The sequence below is a fragment of the Notothenia coriiceps genome, unplaced genomic scaffold (assembly GCF_000735185.1).
Source record: "Notothenia coriiceps isolate Sejong01 unplaced genomic scaffold, NC01 NC01_scaffold00023276, whole genome shotgun sequence".
Classification (NCBI taxonomy): Eukaryota; Metazoa; Chordata; class Actinopteri; order Perciformes; family Nototheniidae; genus Notothenia; species Notothenia coriiceps.
The window spans coordinates 63,656-80,453 of NW_011355977.1; the positions used below are offsets into that span (position 1 = coordinate 63,656).

Genomic DNA, 16,798 nt, shown 5'->3' on the forward strand with positions numbered 1-16,798 from the left:
ACTAACGTTACTACGTATACTATACTACACGTATACGTACGACACACACACACACACACACACACACACACACACACACACACACACACACACACACACACACACACACACACACACACACACACACACACACACACACAGATCAACAAACTTTACCATTAAAGGCTTAACTTTAGATGCCTCACAATAGCTTCAAAAGAAAACTCCCTGGGAGAGAAGCTGGGAATATTACATCATTGTCTGTAATATTCTAAGTAATGATGATGACTCAGAAACAGAGGTATGGGTGAAAACAAAGCTATATGAATAAACCAATTACTAATGCTTATATCATTTTTCGTTTGATGTTGTACATTAAAATCATTATTCATGATACAAAACTGTTCTGATATAGTTTGTTAATCTTCATTAGTCTCTCAAATTGACTTTGTTGTGTTTATGTTTGTCACTCCAGCATTATATTATCTTCCAAATCTTCAAAGGATACATTAACATAGTTATCTACAAAGGAGCCTCATCATGAGCTCATCCCTACATCGGATGTAATAGCGTGAGTTGTCCACATAGGGGTGCAAGTGCCCAGTGTGTTCTTCAGGTGGTTTACCTCAGACAGCCTGTGGTGTTCCTCAGCACCAGTGAGGAGTGGAACTTCAACTTATGGTCGTCATCGAAGGTGGAGCTGCTCCATCCAGAGTGAGGGATGATCACAGTGTTGGTCAGAGTCATTAAGGCGTCCCGGATGATTGTAATCTTGACAGTGTCGCATGACGACAGGTTCCACAGCACCCCTGTGGAGAATCACCAGCACACACACACAGACAGACAGTTAGGAACGAGCACGCAAACTCCTGGTTATGTCAGCTGTCATGTGCAGTTAGGGTAACCCCACAGAGATACCAACCACTTGGGCTTTTAATAGCTCAGTGTGTGTAGAACAACAAGCAGGGACACACGCACACACACAAACAATGTACAAATGAAACAACAGCTCGAGCATTCACATCAAATTTCATCTGAGTCGAATGTCCTCAGGGAGAAGATTATTTACTTTAGGCGGGGGGAAAGAAAGAGAAGAGCAGAGATCCATATGGCATAGACTCAGTCGTTTTAAATGAAATATAAATAATGTAAAAGGATTTGGAAATCATGCCATCACTTCACTCAATTCAAAATACTTTGGGTAACCACTGATAATCATGCTCAGTCCGGGCAGCCTTTGATGCTGCATCTGTCAAGGATTAGCCAGCATGTAGCATGTTCTTCTAATTAGATGCCTCTCGCTGCTAGGCTTATGCTGAGGCACTTGTGCAGGGCACCAGTAACCTCGGTCGGGGGGGGGGGCTAACGCAGCACGTGCTGGAATCTAGTGTAAAGCCCCGGGGCTAAATACATGATACAAGGCTAATGCTTAAAAATGCTGCTTCAACATAACTAGAGTGCATGTACAGTATGTGTGTTCAGTAGTCCAAATGTAGTAGCTTCATGAACTTTCTACTATGTTTGTGTCCAATGTTGCTATACTACTTCTAACCTTATTTAAATGTATAATAAAGTACACGACTTACAGAGAAGGGAAAGCTATCGAACTAAACTCTGTATGTGTTTGTCTTGTATACAGCGACATCTCAACGGGAGCTAAATAATGATTGGCTTGTCTGGCTTCCTTCTAACTTCACATTTTATTTTTTTCTCAGCACGCTGTTCCCCTTCCCTCTAATTGAACCGATGGAGACGATAATAGTCTATAATGTAACCCAGGAGCCCAATTCAGACATACTGCTGGCAAGAAGCTATAAAGAGAGAAAAGTGTCTGCCAAGCAGCGTCTCTTCAAGTCATTTAATCAAGAGACAATTTGCTTACTATTATCCTTAATAACCCACACATCAAAGCATTTTTTTAAACCCATTAAAATCTTTTATTTATTTTTGACACAATATCAAAACAAATTAAGTGATATTTGGCTCTTGAAAGTTAACATATAGATCTTGCCAGTGGTGTATGTGTGGCTGCATAGCGAGACACTAGCATCAGGCGGGGCTAAAATCTCTGCTCTGCTCATGCAGCGCGAAACATTTCTATAAAATCCTTCTGTCGTGATCTGCTCTTTACAAATCCACTCCTGTGTTTGCCTTTCTCACGGGATACTCACACACACGTGGATTGCCCAGAAATAGAACCACTAATGCAGTGATAATACACACTTTCTCACGCCTGCTGACCAATTTCACTGTTCCTTTTCACTCCAGTTCCACTCTAGTTCCTCAACACCCGCTCTACTGTCAATTTGTAGAAACTAAACCTTCTCTGCAGGATTTAAGACAGGTCCTGCGGTGGCTGACGGTTAAATCAACAGGCACATTCACTGAGGTGGGACTGACATTGCTGTCAGTGCTGCTAAACTAGTGGCAATAAGTCATATCTGACAGAATACATGTGTGTCTGTGCATCTGTGTGTGTGTGTGTGTGTGTGTGTGTGTGTGTGTGTGTGTGTGTGTGTGTGTGTGTGTGTGTGTGTGTGTGTGTGTGTGGACAACAGTGTATTTGCTCGTGTTCTCAGGTGCCTTAGCCTGGCTTTGAAACATCGACCCAATGTAAACAGTGTTGTGACAAACCGGGCCAATAGTCAATCCAAAGAGCCAGAGGGAGAGGCTCTATACAGAACTAGAGAAAATAAAATAAAATAAAATACATAAGCTGGTCAAATGTATCTAACAGCTGTTGAAGTATTGATCCAAGAGCTAACTCAAGGGAAAACTAGATGGACATTGTGCCTGACTTGAGGTAGCTCAGCTGTGGTGCTTTCTGGAGCTTTGATGCTCAATTTCAGATTCAGAACTGATTTTTCAAGAGTGTCCAGTCCAAGAAGGCAGCATGGACAATGTCTCAACATTAAGCAATAAACAATAAAGCAGAAAAATACAATTGTCTACAAATGAATGAGCACAATATTTAGTTAATAAGCAATATAAAAGGCAGTTATAGTGTATAAAACAGGCCTTTTTTTCCTTGTTTTCTTATCTGTGTCCTCTGCCACAAACAACACTGCAGGCTGTCAACATCGGGCACAGAGCCAACTGTACGTGTAAAAATCAAAGTGCAGAGTGCAACTTTTTATTAGAAATACTCTCATACATATTACGAGCACATAAAGAGGTTGCTTAAACAGATTCATTGAGGCACAAAAAAAATGTGAGGCTGAATTACAGAAAGAGATTCATGATAAGGTATATCATCTTGCAAAGGTACAGAATGATATGTATTTTTATGACATTTTTGCTTTCATTGGATACTTGATAGTAAAAAACACAGGGCATGATGGGAAAGAGAGGTCTTTAAGAGGGGTGGTAACCCTTATACAAACGGCATCCAAACATTTGGAGCATATACAGCCAGCTGATTTTATATTCACCTATTTTTTTAGGCTATTCTACCAACACCCCAACATAGTCACTACTTCGCTTGTAAATGTCTGTATGTGCATGTGCCTGTATACATTGCCAGCCTAGATAAAATTGCCGTTGTATTTATAAAGTTGCATTGAATTAAAAGGTTATGCTGTAATAATGACAATGCATTTACCATGGCACATGCCTGCAGTTTCTCCATGCTTCTAGTATATGTGCCTAACAAAGCTACACAATAGACACACACTGTTAAATGTCTGTTTCCTTATATCTTGTCTTAAATATTTGTCCTTTGCTGTGATGCAAGGAACATTTCAGACTTGATCCGACAATAAAGTCTAATGGTATTAAGACAATTAAACTTATATAGAAGAAGAAGAATTGGGGAGGGATGAAACCCTCTTTAATGGTCACACATGCAGAGCACACAGCACACACAGTGAAATGTGTTCTTTGCTTTTAACCCATCCCGGGGACCAATGGGAGTGAGGGGGGAGGGGGTTATCCAGTGCCTTGCTCAAGGGCACCACGGCAGGGCAGGAGGTGAACTGGGACCTCTCCAAGTAGAAGTCCACACTCCATATTTAGGTCTGGTCGGGGACTTGAACCGGCGACCCTACTGCTCCCAGTCCAAGCCCCTAAAAGGTCTGACCGCTTCTTTGATCCGATTCTTCAACCACAGGTCAGCATATCATTGACCGTCAGGTGCATTAACTTGGTGGGCCATCAATTCCTTCTTTGAAAATCTGCTGATTATTTAAAAAACCCCCCAATTTATTACCCTTTATAATATTTGGGACCTGAACTGAAAACGTGTCAATGCTGCATGGACTAAACCTCACACATAGTGCATAGTTTGATAACCAAAATAATTGCCAATGTACTACATATAGAGTTCACCAGTTCCTAGACAATTAGGTTTTTTGGAACAAATAATATATCATCTCCTGAAGAGCAGGACTGTGGCAGAATGAAATACAAGAACCACAATGATAACATAGTGTTACAGTTGCTGCTGACTAAAATGTTTTATTGAATTGGCATGTTCACAGATGACATCAAAAACAGCACTGCAGGCAAATACCAGCAGACTCGCTGCAACTCGTACTCTGCACACCAGAAAGTGAAATTATAAAAACAAAGAGAACACAAGCTACGCTACTCTGTAGTTATAGATACGGATGGTGAAAAGATGGTGAATAAGCACGGCTTCAAGTACTACTTTACATGTAAGAGAAGACGAGATGTTTCTTAAGGTCCTCTTCTAACAAAACTAGATCCAGATATTTGACTTTTCCAACAACAGATGAGGAATTTAGACATGGTGCTGAGTGGACTCCAGCCAAACTGATTGAGACTCATATGAGGGGTTTATTTATAAAAAAAAACAAAAAAAAAAAATCTGCAAGACCAACAAATGTATCTTTAAACAAATTGAGTTGCACTTAAGGCAACACAGTGACTCCAGCCAAGATAAGTGGAGCATTGCTTGTGTGTGTGTGTGTGTGTGTGTGTGTGTGTGCGTGCGTGCGTGCGTGCGTGTGTGCGTGTGTGTGTGTGCGTGCGTCTGAGTTTCAGGTATCCCCAGTATTGGAGCTGATGACAGTGCAGTGAGCCTTTTGATCTCAGGGGCGGTTTCAGGTCAGGGCAATAACCATAACAGCTGCTGGGAGACGAGGCAGGTAAGGGAGATTTTTTATGATTCCCCACAACATGACCTCTGACCTGAGCAGGGGGAGGGCCTGTTCGTACAGCTTCTTCCACTGAAACACACGTGACACCTGGACGTCTCAGGGGAGTCGATAAGGATTTCCTCACTAGCTCTGACAACACTGATGCTGCTTTGGAGACGTTATTAATCTATACACACGTTTGCCTTAACTGTGCTTTATAGGTAGGAAAGAGTCGCCGGTGAGTGAATGATTGCTGTCTGCCTCACTTTAGTGTGGGTGGGACGACCTCGCCGTCCAGCTAAAAGCTCTTTGTGGATTGTTCTGATCAGCTGTGATGCACTTACGACCTTTTCTAATTGCTCCCCATCCAGAGGCCTGCACTACCAATTAACTGCAGCAGGCTCTCAGGCTAGTGGATGAAAGGGGGAGAATCTTAAACAGAACTCACATTAAAGCCGTTTACTCTGGCTGGGCGGCACATCCATGCAACTTTTTGAAATTTGAATGAAGTGGGTTAAATCCATTGTAGTGGTCATCACGCTCTTACTCCTATGTACTTAATTATAAGCATTAGAAGAAAAACAATTCTATATTCAAATGTGAATCTATTAGTATGTGTTAGCAAGCAGACAGTTAATTGAAACAGGAAACTGAAGACAATATGAATGGAAAGACAATATGAAAAGGCTACAGAGTGTTTTGTTCTGACTCCCACTGTATTGTCTTCCTCACTGCTGGACTGTAACCCGATAACACATGAGCGGGGGCCGGAGTGGAGCTCAAGCAGCTGACTCAGCCACCTGGGAGCCAAATGTCTTGGCTAGCTTGTTTCTGTAGTGCTCCACCCTGATCCTAAACAACATGGATTTCTACCCTGTTTGCAGAGCTCAGTCACACAAACACAACTGAGCTGCAATGCAGGGAGGAGGAGACTGACAACAGACTGTTCTCAGACGGAGCTGAATCTCTCCGCAGACAAATTAATAAAAGAATATGAATCCTGTGGAAATGTGGTTTAAATTCCTTGGATATATCATAAGCAGTTGTGACAGCAGTGGCAGCAATTTAAGAAAATGTAATTATGACTTAGTATAGATCACGTAAGCAGTCTGTTTAATTAGTTGAACAGAATATCTTAGTTTACACCTCATCTCAAGGATTACCTATGACAGGAAGCATCAGGTTACCCCTCAGAGACGACACCAAGAGTCATGAGCAACCAAACCAAAACACTGCAATACCAATCCCTCCTAAAACCCCTCCAGGTTTGTCAGGTATATAATCTTAGGCACAATGTTCCTGTCCCGCCATAATCCTCCGACCTCTAATTTTCCAAGAAAGCAGTGACAATTAAAACAAATATATCCAGGCTGGACGGATGAAAAATAAGCTGAAACTCATTATAAAGCTGACAATTTGGTGACTTTCCCTCTTTGAAATAAGTGTGAATGAAATGTCTTTGGGTTTTGAGATTTCCCAAACGTATTCATCAGTGATGAAAATAATTATCAAACGGGGTTAGTTTAAAGAAAGTGTATTTTGCTTTGCCAGATGGAGGAGCTTTATAGTGGATCATCCTTTTGTAGAAGAGTGTAAAATGAGTTGGAGGGAAACAAAATAACCCCCACATGCAAAGATGTGTGGAAAACTATTAAAGTGAACATTCCTTTTTATCCTTCCCACACGCTGACCTACCTGTGACAAGCTCCCGCACTTCTGCATCCACAGTCTTCCTCAGCAGGCGCAGCAGAGCGGGGACGCCTCCTGCGTTCCTCACAGCGACCTTGTTCTCGTCCATGGCTTTCCCGTAGACCAGGTTCCTCACTGCTCCACAAGAGTTCTTCTGGACGTCTATGACCTTGTGGTCCAGTAAGTCCACCAGATGTTTAATCCCTCCCAGTCGACACACCTGCGGACAATGTGGGTGAGATCAGGCGGGAAAACGATTGTGACCACCAACAGCATTTTTTCAGCTTTTAATATATACCTCAGTGTTTCCCCTAGGTTTACTGCTGTGGGGGGGTTGGCATTGGGATATATATGTTTTAAATCCCCTGGAGCAGAGAGAGGAGCTGTGGACTATTGTTATTGATGAATGCATCAGTGTTTCTTAGGGTAAAAAACACTAAACTCACAACTTAAAATGAAAGCGTTAAAAAATATATATATATATTTTTTTTTTTAAACACCTTGAATTTCGGGGGGATTTAAAACATATATATCCGGGGCGCGGGGCTCCGGTGGCGGGGTGCAGCGCCCCTCCAAGACAATGGTAGGGGAAACACTGTACCTTTCAGAGCTAAATCATGCATTTATTCATGTGACTATAATCTTAGCAAGGGGGAGTTATTCATACTGAGGTACAATTATTTGGAAAAGTGATACAAATGTATGACCTCAGAGAAAAATCTTTACTAAGGATTAAAAAACGTAATTAACATTTTCACCTGGAAACAGAATGAAACGTAATAGAAGAAAAAATGCTTTATCCAAATAAGCCTTCTGCGTTTCATTGTATAGTATGAGGAATTTTGTGCTATGTCGACATTTGCCATGTAAGAATACAAAAATGCATTTTTCCTGGCTGATTTTTTATTCCTTTTTCTGCTTTATGCTGAGTTTGACCTTTAATGGTTGAGGAAAAAAAGGGTGGAACGACAAATTCCTGTAGTGTTTATTTTAACTGCTGCTGTATGTAGGCTATTTTTTCAATGGATATGATTCAGCAGTGAGAATGTGTACTTTTATGTGTGTCGACTTGCAGTAAAGGTTTCATACTCTGGGGAACATGAATGTCCTTGCACATGTTTTAATATCTTAATTCTCTCAATAATGGTGACAATATTTCAGTCTGGACCAAAGTGGTGGGCTGTCTTTCTGACCGACAGCCCATCACTTCTCTTGGTTCTAATGACATTGACTCACCAAAGTAATGTCTGGGGTTTTGGAGCAGAACAAGAGCGCTAAAAATATGTCCCATAATGCCACATAAAAGAATGAGATTAGCCAGCGGATTTGGCAGATTAGCTACAACATTATTAGGCGGTATAATTGCGATGGAAAACTGTGAGGGTGCACAACTAAAGTCGGTTTGGAAGGTCAAACTTAAGCAGAACGTTTCTCTGTGGAGTGAGTCTGATGGATGTTTGGGTTATATTTTGTTTGTTCTTCTAAATAAAAATCTATTACCTTGTTCTTTAGAGAGACAGTTTGTCAATTTAATAACAACCACAGGCACAAATGATGTCTTCTAAAGTCAAATTTAGAGCTCAGTAAAAATCATTCTATTCACAGGCTTGTCTAAGGTGGAACAAACGACCTGACCCAACTGAGGGTATAATTGTGGGTTTTAAGTGTTAAATGTTTGTTTCTGTCAATTCAAGTGATGATTTATTTTGTTTGATTATTCTTAAAAGAACAGCACAGTTGGGCTAAAAATAAATTCTAATAAACAGATGAATAAAATAAAATTATATCAAGTTAAATCAAATCTTATTTTAAGGATAAGGTTTACAATTTGTCTGACCGTCTGAAAAATATCTTTGTTTCCCTGTTGGACCGAACTCAATATAAAAATCAATATAGCAAATGGCTGGAACTTCCAAAAATAATAATAAGTTGCAGCTAAAACATGACACAATCGGAACTGATGAAAACACAAAAACATTGACATAATATTTACAAATGATCAGAAGTTAACACCTACCTCGGTCTTAATCCGATTATCCCCAAAGCACAGGTGCTGCAGGTAGGCGGCTGCGTTGGCCTGCACCGAGGGGAAGTGGTGCTGCAGCATCTGAATCACCTCCAACAGCTCTGGGTCCCGCCAAGCAAACTCCCTAAAATGACAGGTAGGGTACAAAAGGTATCAGTATGACTGCAGAGGTGGAAATACATTTGTCTCCTTAAAAACACGGGCACAGTTTCCCTAAAAAAATTATTCTTGAGCACCTCAGGGCAAAGCGATAAGCCGAGGAAATTACATTAAAATCCGGTTCTATACAACAATGCACTTGGGTAACTGCTTTTCTGTACGCAGGCCACTAAAGAAACACATGAGGAATGCATCGTCTCTAGAAATTGTTATTTTAAGATACTTAGATTCTTGAACATCTATTCAAAAGTAGGTGACAAAATGAGAATGCTGGTGTTTGAATAGTGGTTGATTATGTCTCACTGAGAGTAAAGCACAACCCAGGCAGGTCAAACTCTTTTAGTTGTGTTGTTTCTACACAGCACAAAGCTGAAAAACACACAGAGTGCTGAAATGCATTTCCCTGGACAGAGATCCTGTTAAATATTCCAGGAGGACATATTACTCTGATGCTCTTACTAACGGACCTGGGTCACGGTTGCCTCCCTGGTGCACTCTCTTCAAGTAGTTACACTACAGCAACATACACGCGTGTAAACAAAGATCCCAACGTGCAAGGTCAGGGGCTTACGACAGAGGTCAACCCGCTTTCCGTGCTTACACATGACTGTACGACAAGAGCAGACGCAGCAGTTTGGTGCATGTGAGAGGCTATTGTTAAGGGGCCAGGCATAGTAGAGGCAGCTTAAAAGCTAGAGCTGCATGTGACTACCCGGGGGGGGGGTGGGGGCTGTTTGAACAGTAAGAGGACACCCGTGTTGACCCAGCAGAAACAGGGGTGCCTTGTAAGCATAATGGTCCCTCCGGATGACTGTTTCCTTCTACACTACGCTGTCTGCTAACCTCTGACTACATCTAGTAGTTTAGAAACATTACAGTGAAGTATGACATACCTGGGATCCTTCTGAATGCTGTCTATGGAGGGTGAGCGGGTTGCACCGTCGTCCATGACAACAGCCTGGCGGGTGTAGTTTTGATCGGACGGCCGGTACTGCGCTGAGCGATACGGATCAGCATAGGTGGCTGCTGTGTTCAGAGCATAGTTGTTTCTTTGGTAGATCATCGTACCGCGCTGGCTGGGTGTGCGCTGGAGACTCCCCACACCTGAAGGTCCAGGAAAACAAAAGTTTAACAAGAGAAAAAAACACAAAAGCGAGTGGACAAAGCCATGTTAGTGGAGATTAGCAGCGTTCAAACCTTTTCAGCTAAACTCTGAGCTTTGAATGGCGCTACCATTACACTTTCAAGCGAGCTGAAAATACAAACATGCGGCCGTTCCGTCAGACTCAGCAAATTCTGAAATCTGGAACCAATTAATGATGAGGATAAAACAAAGCTCCCTAAGCTACACAAAGCAGAAGTCTTCTTCTTCAAGGAGATCTTTGCATGTTGTTTTGTTTTTACAAGATTGCGTTTAACCCGGAGGGATCCTGCTGGTTTTCAAAGAGGACTCAACATGCTCTCCAAATCCTTTCCTCACCCGCTTCTCGCTCCTTTGTGCCACTGAGTCCTTAGGCTAACTTTGCCAAACTCAGCAGAGGGGCAACAGTAGACCATGAACAGCCCCAAAAACAGTCAGAGGTACACAAGTTAAGTGGAAGCATCGCAAACATGCAGAGAAGTTATCCTTTCCAACATGGTCCAACATTCAGCCTGATAGCATCTTGTTTCAGTCGTCTTTCCACATTCGCTCCAAGTCATTTTCTGACCTAGTTTTCTAGAACAGTGGGTCACAAACACAGAACTGCATAAACAAGCTGCTTGGATTAGCCCTCCTTCTCACCCGAGCCATGTGATGTGTGGCAGTGCTGCGCTGGTCAGATCCCTATCAGAGTGCCAACAGCACTGAGCATGTGCATGCTCATACTCCCTCCTACCAGAAAGCAAGACGTCGACTTTTGAGGCTGCACCAAAAACACAATTTCTCACTTCAGTGCACTTCTATTTTGGGCGGCAACACTATCCTGCAATATGGTTATCTCCCGAAAAGGAGCCAAAGACAATGGAGGACCATTTATAAAGCACATAGTGTAGCTTTCCACTCCTCATCTTTTCAGCCAAGGGTCAATATTTCTGAGCAATGTAAAGAACTAGATTGCCGCTTCCAGAAAATGCATTGCAAGTTGAAGGGGAGGAAATAGCCCAAGGAAATGTAATTTACACAACATAAAGAAAACTCTGTGATGAAATTGGATTTTTTTTGTATACAAAGTTGCTTTTACGAAGGCTCCATATTGAAAAACTCTTCCAGCTCCACCCTCCTCCTATAGCTGGCATAAACACATTATGTATGGCTTGTCTGGGGGCTTATTTACAGCATCAATAGCAATTTATTAGTGCACTCATTGGTCTAAGCAGATCTCCTGTGTGCCAAGAAGAAGGCTGAAAGGAGGGTGTGTGTCAGTAAAAACTAAGCATGTGTGTCTGAGGGAAGATGAGAGGGGAATGCCAACAACAGGAGAGCTGGATGAGATGTGGATGAGGGTAACCTAGCTGTCCCCTGGCCCCTCCATCCTTCTCCCCATTCTCACGGTGACACACGGGTAATGGACTCCTTTGTGGCAGGATGACATATCAGTACCTGCCTATTAACTCATGTCTCACCCTTTCCGCTGACAGAGGAGGGAGGAACGGAAGGGAGGCATGGTAGGAGAGGGCGACAGAGTGAGATAAAAATATAGCAAGGGATAAAAGCAAGACATAGGTAGCAGTAAAGCTAAAGGGCAGACTGACAGAAAAATGGTGTTCTCTGAGAAAGACAATACAGCAGAGTCAAGAGGCAACAAACTTGATTGAAAATACTTGGAGAGAATAAAGAGAACGTCAATACTAGATTAAAGAAAGAATGGATGCTCTTATTGCCAAGAAAGGTCTGCTTGAAATGAAAATGTTTAGAGAGAGCTGATCTTGACCTGAATGATGATGCAGAGACAGCTCGGGGTAGGAGGAGAGAAAATGCAGGAAATTAAGAGAACCGCATGGGGTTTCTGTTGTGTTTGGAAATTATTTCATAGCCTGACCTGATACACACAATATCTGAACACAACCTTATTGTTTGTAAGCTATAGCAGGGGTATCCAACTTTTTGGACCATCACTATATCGCCTAGGAGGCAGGAGGTAAGGAATGATAACCAACTAACCATCACCAGATTAAGGATGTTTACGATTATATAAGTATGTTCTCATGCTGACTGCAGTGGGACTCAAACTCTGATTCGAAGATCAGTGCATTAACCCACTGCGCCAAACGCCTCCCCATCAACTTGTCAACTTTCAAGCTCTTAAAGATCCTGTGGGAACTATTCCTTTGAATTTTCTTTGACAGCTTTCATTTGGTGAGAAAAACATTTTGTAAATCAGATTCACAGAACAATAGAAAGTATTTATCATCTGCAGTAATGCATCATCACAACGTGGCAGACAATAAATGGCAAATAGCAATTAGGTCAATGCACAAGGAGAAGTGTATCTTTGATTTTGTTTTATATAGACGTCATGTCCTTGAGGTTTGACATTGTCTTTACTTTTATTTAAATTAAAACGCTGTACCAACCTGAGGAGCTCCTGTAGAGCGTGCCCGGCTGGGTCTGGCTCGGGCTGCGGTATAACGGGCCCTGGAACGTCCGATCCTCGTAGATTGGTGCGATGTGGCGGTCTGGAGACATGGCCGGCCTTAAGTCCTGGCCCAGCTGGCTGTGTTGACTGGCGTAGGAGCTTCGCATTCCTGGAGATGAAGAAGAGATGTTAGCAGCAGAATGGTCTCGTTGTCACAAAGACGGTTTCATAAGTAAAGTGTCAAAGGTTTGGACAGATTGTCACTCGTGTCCTTTCAAAGAGTCCTTGAGGAAGAGACAAACTGACTCGTGCTTTTTTACAGTAATCCTTTCTTGAAACAGAATCACTTAAATGATTGAAACACATCAACATGCAAAATAAGAGGGTGGATGAAAAAAATGTTTCCCCAACTTTTTCAATTTCCATTTAGGTATGAAAATCAGTTTAAGAGACGTGATACATGGTGGATTTAGGTAATCAATCAAATAAACGATGTGTCACCTTTAATGTTGTCAAAGTTAATATCATTTTTGCATAATAATGCGGTTCAATTATATGCAAAGTCTGCTCTGTATTACCATTCAACAATGAAGCTGACAAAATTGAAAGCCAGCAGGATGTTCACCATGACCTCTCCATAGCAGGTTTCAGGTTTGTGAGTTCATTTCTACACCGGATCAAATTAAGAGACCACTCCACATTTTTCTTCAATCTCAATCTCTACATGTATGGCAGCCATTCCATTCCCGTGTCTGTTGAATTCCAAGACAGAGAAATGTAATCAGTAGTTTATAGAATAAGATATAATGTTCATCCTAATCAAACACATACCTATAAATAGTCAAACCAGAGAAACTGATAATGCGGCAGTGGTCTCTAAACAAATTCTAGAGCTGTATATATTAAAGTCTCCCTGTGTATGTGTTCCATTGTTCCACTGTGTTACTCGAAGCTAAGATACACTCAGGTTAACATTTTCCAAACAAGTATCACACCTGTTGGAATAGGGAAAAACTAAATTACAGGAGTGTAGAATAGAATACAACAAAGGTAGCCCTATTCGAATTCTATTTTCTTGCACGTCTGTCTGTCCTGGGAGAGGGATCCCTCCTCTGTTGCTCTCCCTGAGGTTTCTCCCATTTTCCCCTTTAAACTCTGGAAGTTTTTCCTTGTACGATGTGAGGGTCTAAGAACAGAGGGTGTCGTATTTTCATACTGATATTCTGTACAAACTGTGAAGTCCACTGAGACAAATGTAACATTTGTGATATTGGCTATATAAATATACATTGATTGATTGATTGATTGATATTTTGCCACCCAAATTAAAGATGTAAAAAATAACATTTTCAAAGGGCCATCAAAGAGCCGACGGCATTAGACCAAGGAGAAGGCATGGCCAGAGCAGATGTTGTGAAATGAGCCATAAGGAACACACCTTCTGTAATGTGCAACAAGCTAAACTGACATGGGTGAGAACACATTAACACACAGGTGAGTGCTCAATTCTTTACACAAAACTCACTGTAATTACAGGCTGTGGGGGCAGCTTAAAGCAGTGAGTCGTGTCTGATTCAGATTCAGTCCAGATGTGAAACGGTAACAGCAGAACAATAGCTGTAGCTCTGACCATAAAAAGAAGCCATGAGACTCCTCCCCCATCATCTACCATTCCCTTACATAACCAACCTCAACATGCCTACAAATCCCAGGGCAAATTAGAGTTGGTAGTTTTTTAATCTTCAATATGTTTCACCTCAGAGTGCTGAAATCAATATTCATGTAAATCTTGCCATTTCCTAATAGTCAAGGAGTAAAAGATCCTCCGTGTGTCACACCCTCTCAGTAAAAGCCAATTGCTGACAGTTTAACAAGGAACTGTTGGTCTACCCTCCCATCTTAGGTTCACAGGGAGAAATGTGCAATTAAACTAAAGAGAATTAAGTAGGAAAATATTTGTTATAGATTATAGCACACATTTTAATCTAATGGTTATGTGTTTTGCACCACATTAACTTGAGTATTGCTATGTAGTAGATGGATGATGGGCTGTAAAGAAGCAGGATGAAAAAAAAGGTCTAATGAAAATGGACAATTACTGCGTGATTGCCCTAATCATTCCCCCATTACATTAGACTGTGGACGACTGTGTTATTGTGGCAGGACGAGGTACAATAACGGTTATCATTTCACTGTAAAGCATGACCGTTATATGAGGATGTGAGATCAGGAAAACATGGGCGCAGTAAAATTAGAAGAAACAATTGATATAAAGAGATCCCAAGTATGTTTTGTCTTTAATTTGATCTACATGTTTGTGTTTTTGTGTTAAACTTCACGTTAGTTAGGCTCACCACAGTGTGAAGCCCAGTGCAGCAGTATACAGCTGGCAACTGACTGCTCATTGCACTTCACACGTCACTTGGGTCCTCTCCAACTGCTGAACACCTGCTCTGTCACGCAGAACCAGCTAAATGAGGGATTCTTGTCACAGTTTGAGACAGAGGAAATTAATAAAATAAGAATGTTTTCCTCCAGTGGGAGTGGAAGGCCTCTGGGGGCAAAGCAAGAGACGATTTCCGATGTAGATAGCGGGGCCAGACGGAGGCTGACCTCTGAAGCACATCAGTTAAGAAGCAAAGCTCTGAGGAGGCATCAGCCAGCTGTTAGAAGACCCTGCTAACCTCTAGCTACATGAAACATGCACAAGAGAATTAATTAACTAGATTAATGGATATTGTTTTAGAACAATCCAGATTATGCACTAGCTAAAACAAGTTAAAAGAAAATGTATGTTCCACTCTCTGTTAAGCCATGACAATGTATGAAATTAACATCAGCTTGAATTAGACATCTACTTATAATCCAGTTATAAACAATGCTGTGGAGGTTATTTAAGAACGATTTTTGGTTAAATTCATTTTCTGGCACTAAATATAAAAATACCTTGCCCACTTTGCCTATGCAACAGGTTTGCCCCCTAACAAAAGCCCCCCACCTCCACCCCCTGCTCGTGGTACTTTCAAAGGCCACTCTACACTGTTTGATTCCCAACTGAACCCCCCCCCCCCCTTACTCCAGAGTTTAAGATTTGCTTGATGGAAGTGGAAAAATGTGTATTCTTATTAAAATATGATTTTTTTTAAATCAGCATTCAAATTATTTTTTTGTTCAAAACCATTTATTTAATGAATGAGTCACCTAATGCAGTGCTTTCAGAGCAGCTTAGAGTTGTTGGCACTTCAGGGTGAAAGTCTCTTGGCTTTTAGTGACCTCTCTTGTGGCTTTTTTCCTAATGGAAATATTGAAGTTGCAAAATATATTCAAAAATTCAGATTTAACAATGGATTGTATTTAAAGCCAGAAATGAACTATGAACTGAATTTAAACAAGTTCTCTGAAATGGTAGGGATGTTGATTTGCAGAGTAGGGAGTAAAAGTGAAGGCTGTTTCTGCTGTAGTGGCATACTCAATAGCCCTGGAAGCCTTTCACTCTGTGGCAGTGCACACAATAGCCAGTAGCAGCAGCTTGGCAGGAAATCAGTTCAGCTTCTCTTGTTCAAAGGTTTAAAGGGGGGTGAGGATATGAAGAGGAGAGGAGGTAGCGAACAGACACAAGGAAAAAGGCGGGAGCCACAGAGAAGAAAGTGGGAGAGAATTATACGAGAGGGAAGGAAAAGAAAGGATAAAAATGAAAAGAGGGTTAATGAGGCCGCTCGGACCACCAGAGACTTCTCATCCCATGCAGAGCCCGGCTGTGACCGAGTGACAGGGACAGAATCTCCGAGGCACAGGAGCCTTCAAGCATATCTCTCCCACTCAGCAGCCTGACTCCTGGAAGTAGCAACATTCAAACAACCTTAGAGGGGACTAATCTGTCTCTTCTTCTTTATTCCACTCCCCCGGTAGTAGGGCGGCAGTCACTTCTAGAAAAGCATCTGCAAATTGTCAGGAAGAAATAACATACTGCTGTCTATTGAGGATGAATGGCCCACATTTCTGGTGCGTTATAGTCATTTAATTCTCCCCCTCAGCCCTCGCACCGTGGCTTTAACAGATTGCACTTGGCAGAGGCGAGATGAAGGGCGGTGGTGTGCTTGGCGCGTGCTCGCTCTCCAGAAACAAACACTTAAATGGATGCAGCTGACTGCATTCCTCAACAAAAATCTTTTTTTTTTTAAAATCCCTTTCCAGACAAACAGGGGAGTGGAAATGATCACCAGAAAAGAAAATTCAAAGTGAGAATAGCTGTTAAAAACACACACACACACACACACACACACACACTC

General features: G+C 41.8%; 1 protein-coding gene across 2 annotated transcripts in view; it reads right to left on the bottom strand.

Moving 5' to 3' along the window:
• The window catches only part of pkp4 (plakophilin 4), a 73,112-nt gene that overhangs the window by 8,863 nt on the left and 47,451 nt on the right, over window positions 1–16,798 (bottom strand). For both annotated transcript variants that reach the window (XM_010781501.1, XM_010781500.1), the window contains 5 exons: window positions 12,508–12,678; window positions 9,846–10,056; window positions 8,785–8,917; window positions 6,774–6,987; window positions 605–788 (listed from right to left, as the gene is read on the bottom strand). In XM_010781501.1, coding sequence (XP_010779803.1) covers window positions 605–788; window positions 6,774–6,987; window positions 8,785–8,917; window positions 9,846–10,056; window positions 12,508–12,678 — 913 coding nt within the window. The remainder of the gene's footprint in view (window positions 1–604; window positions 789–6,773; window positions 6,988–8,784; window positions 8,918–9,845; window positions 10,057–12,507; window positions 12,679–16,798) is intronic.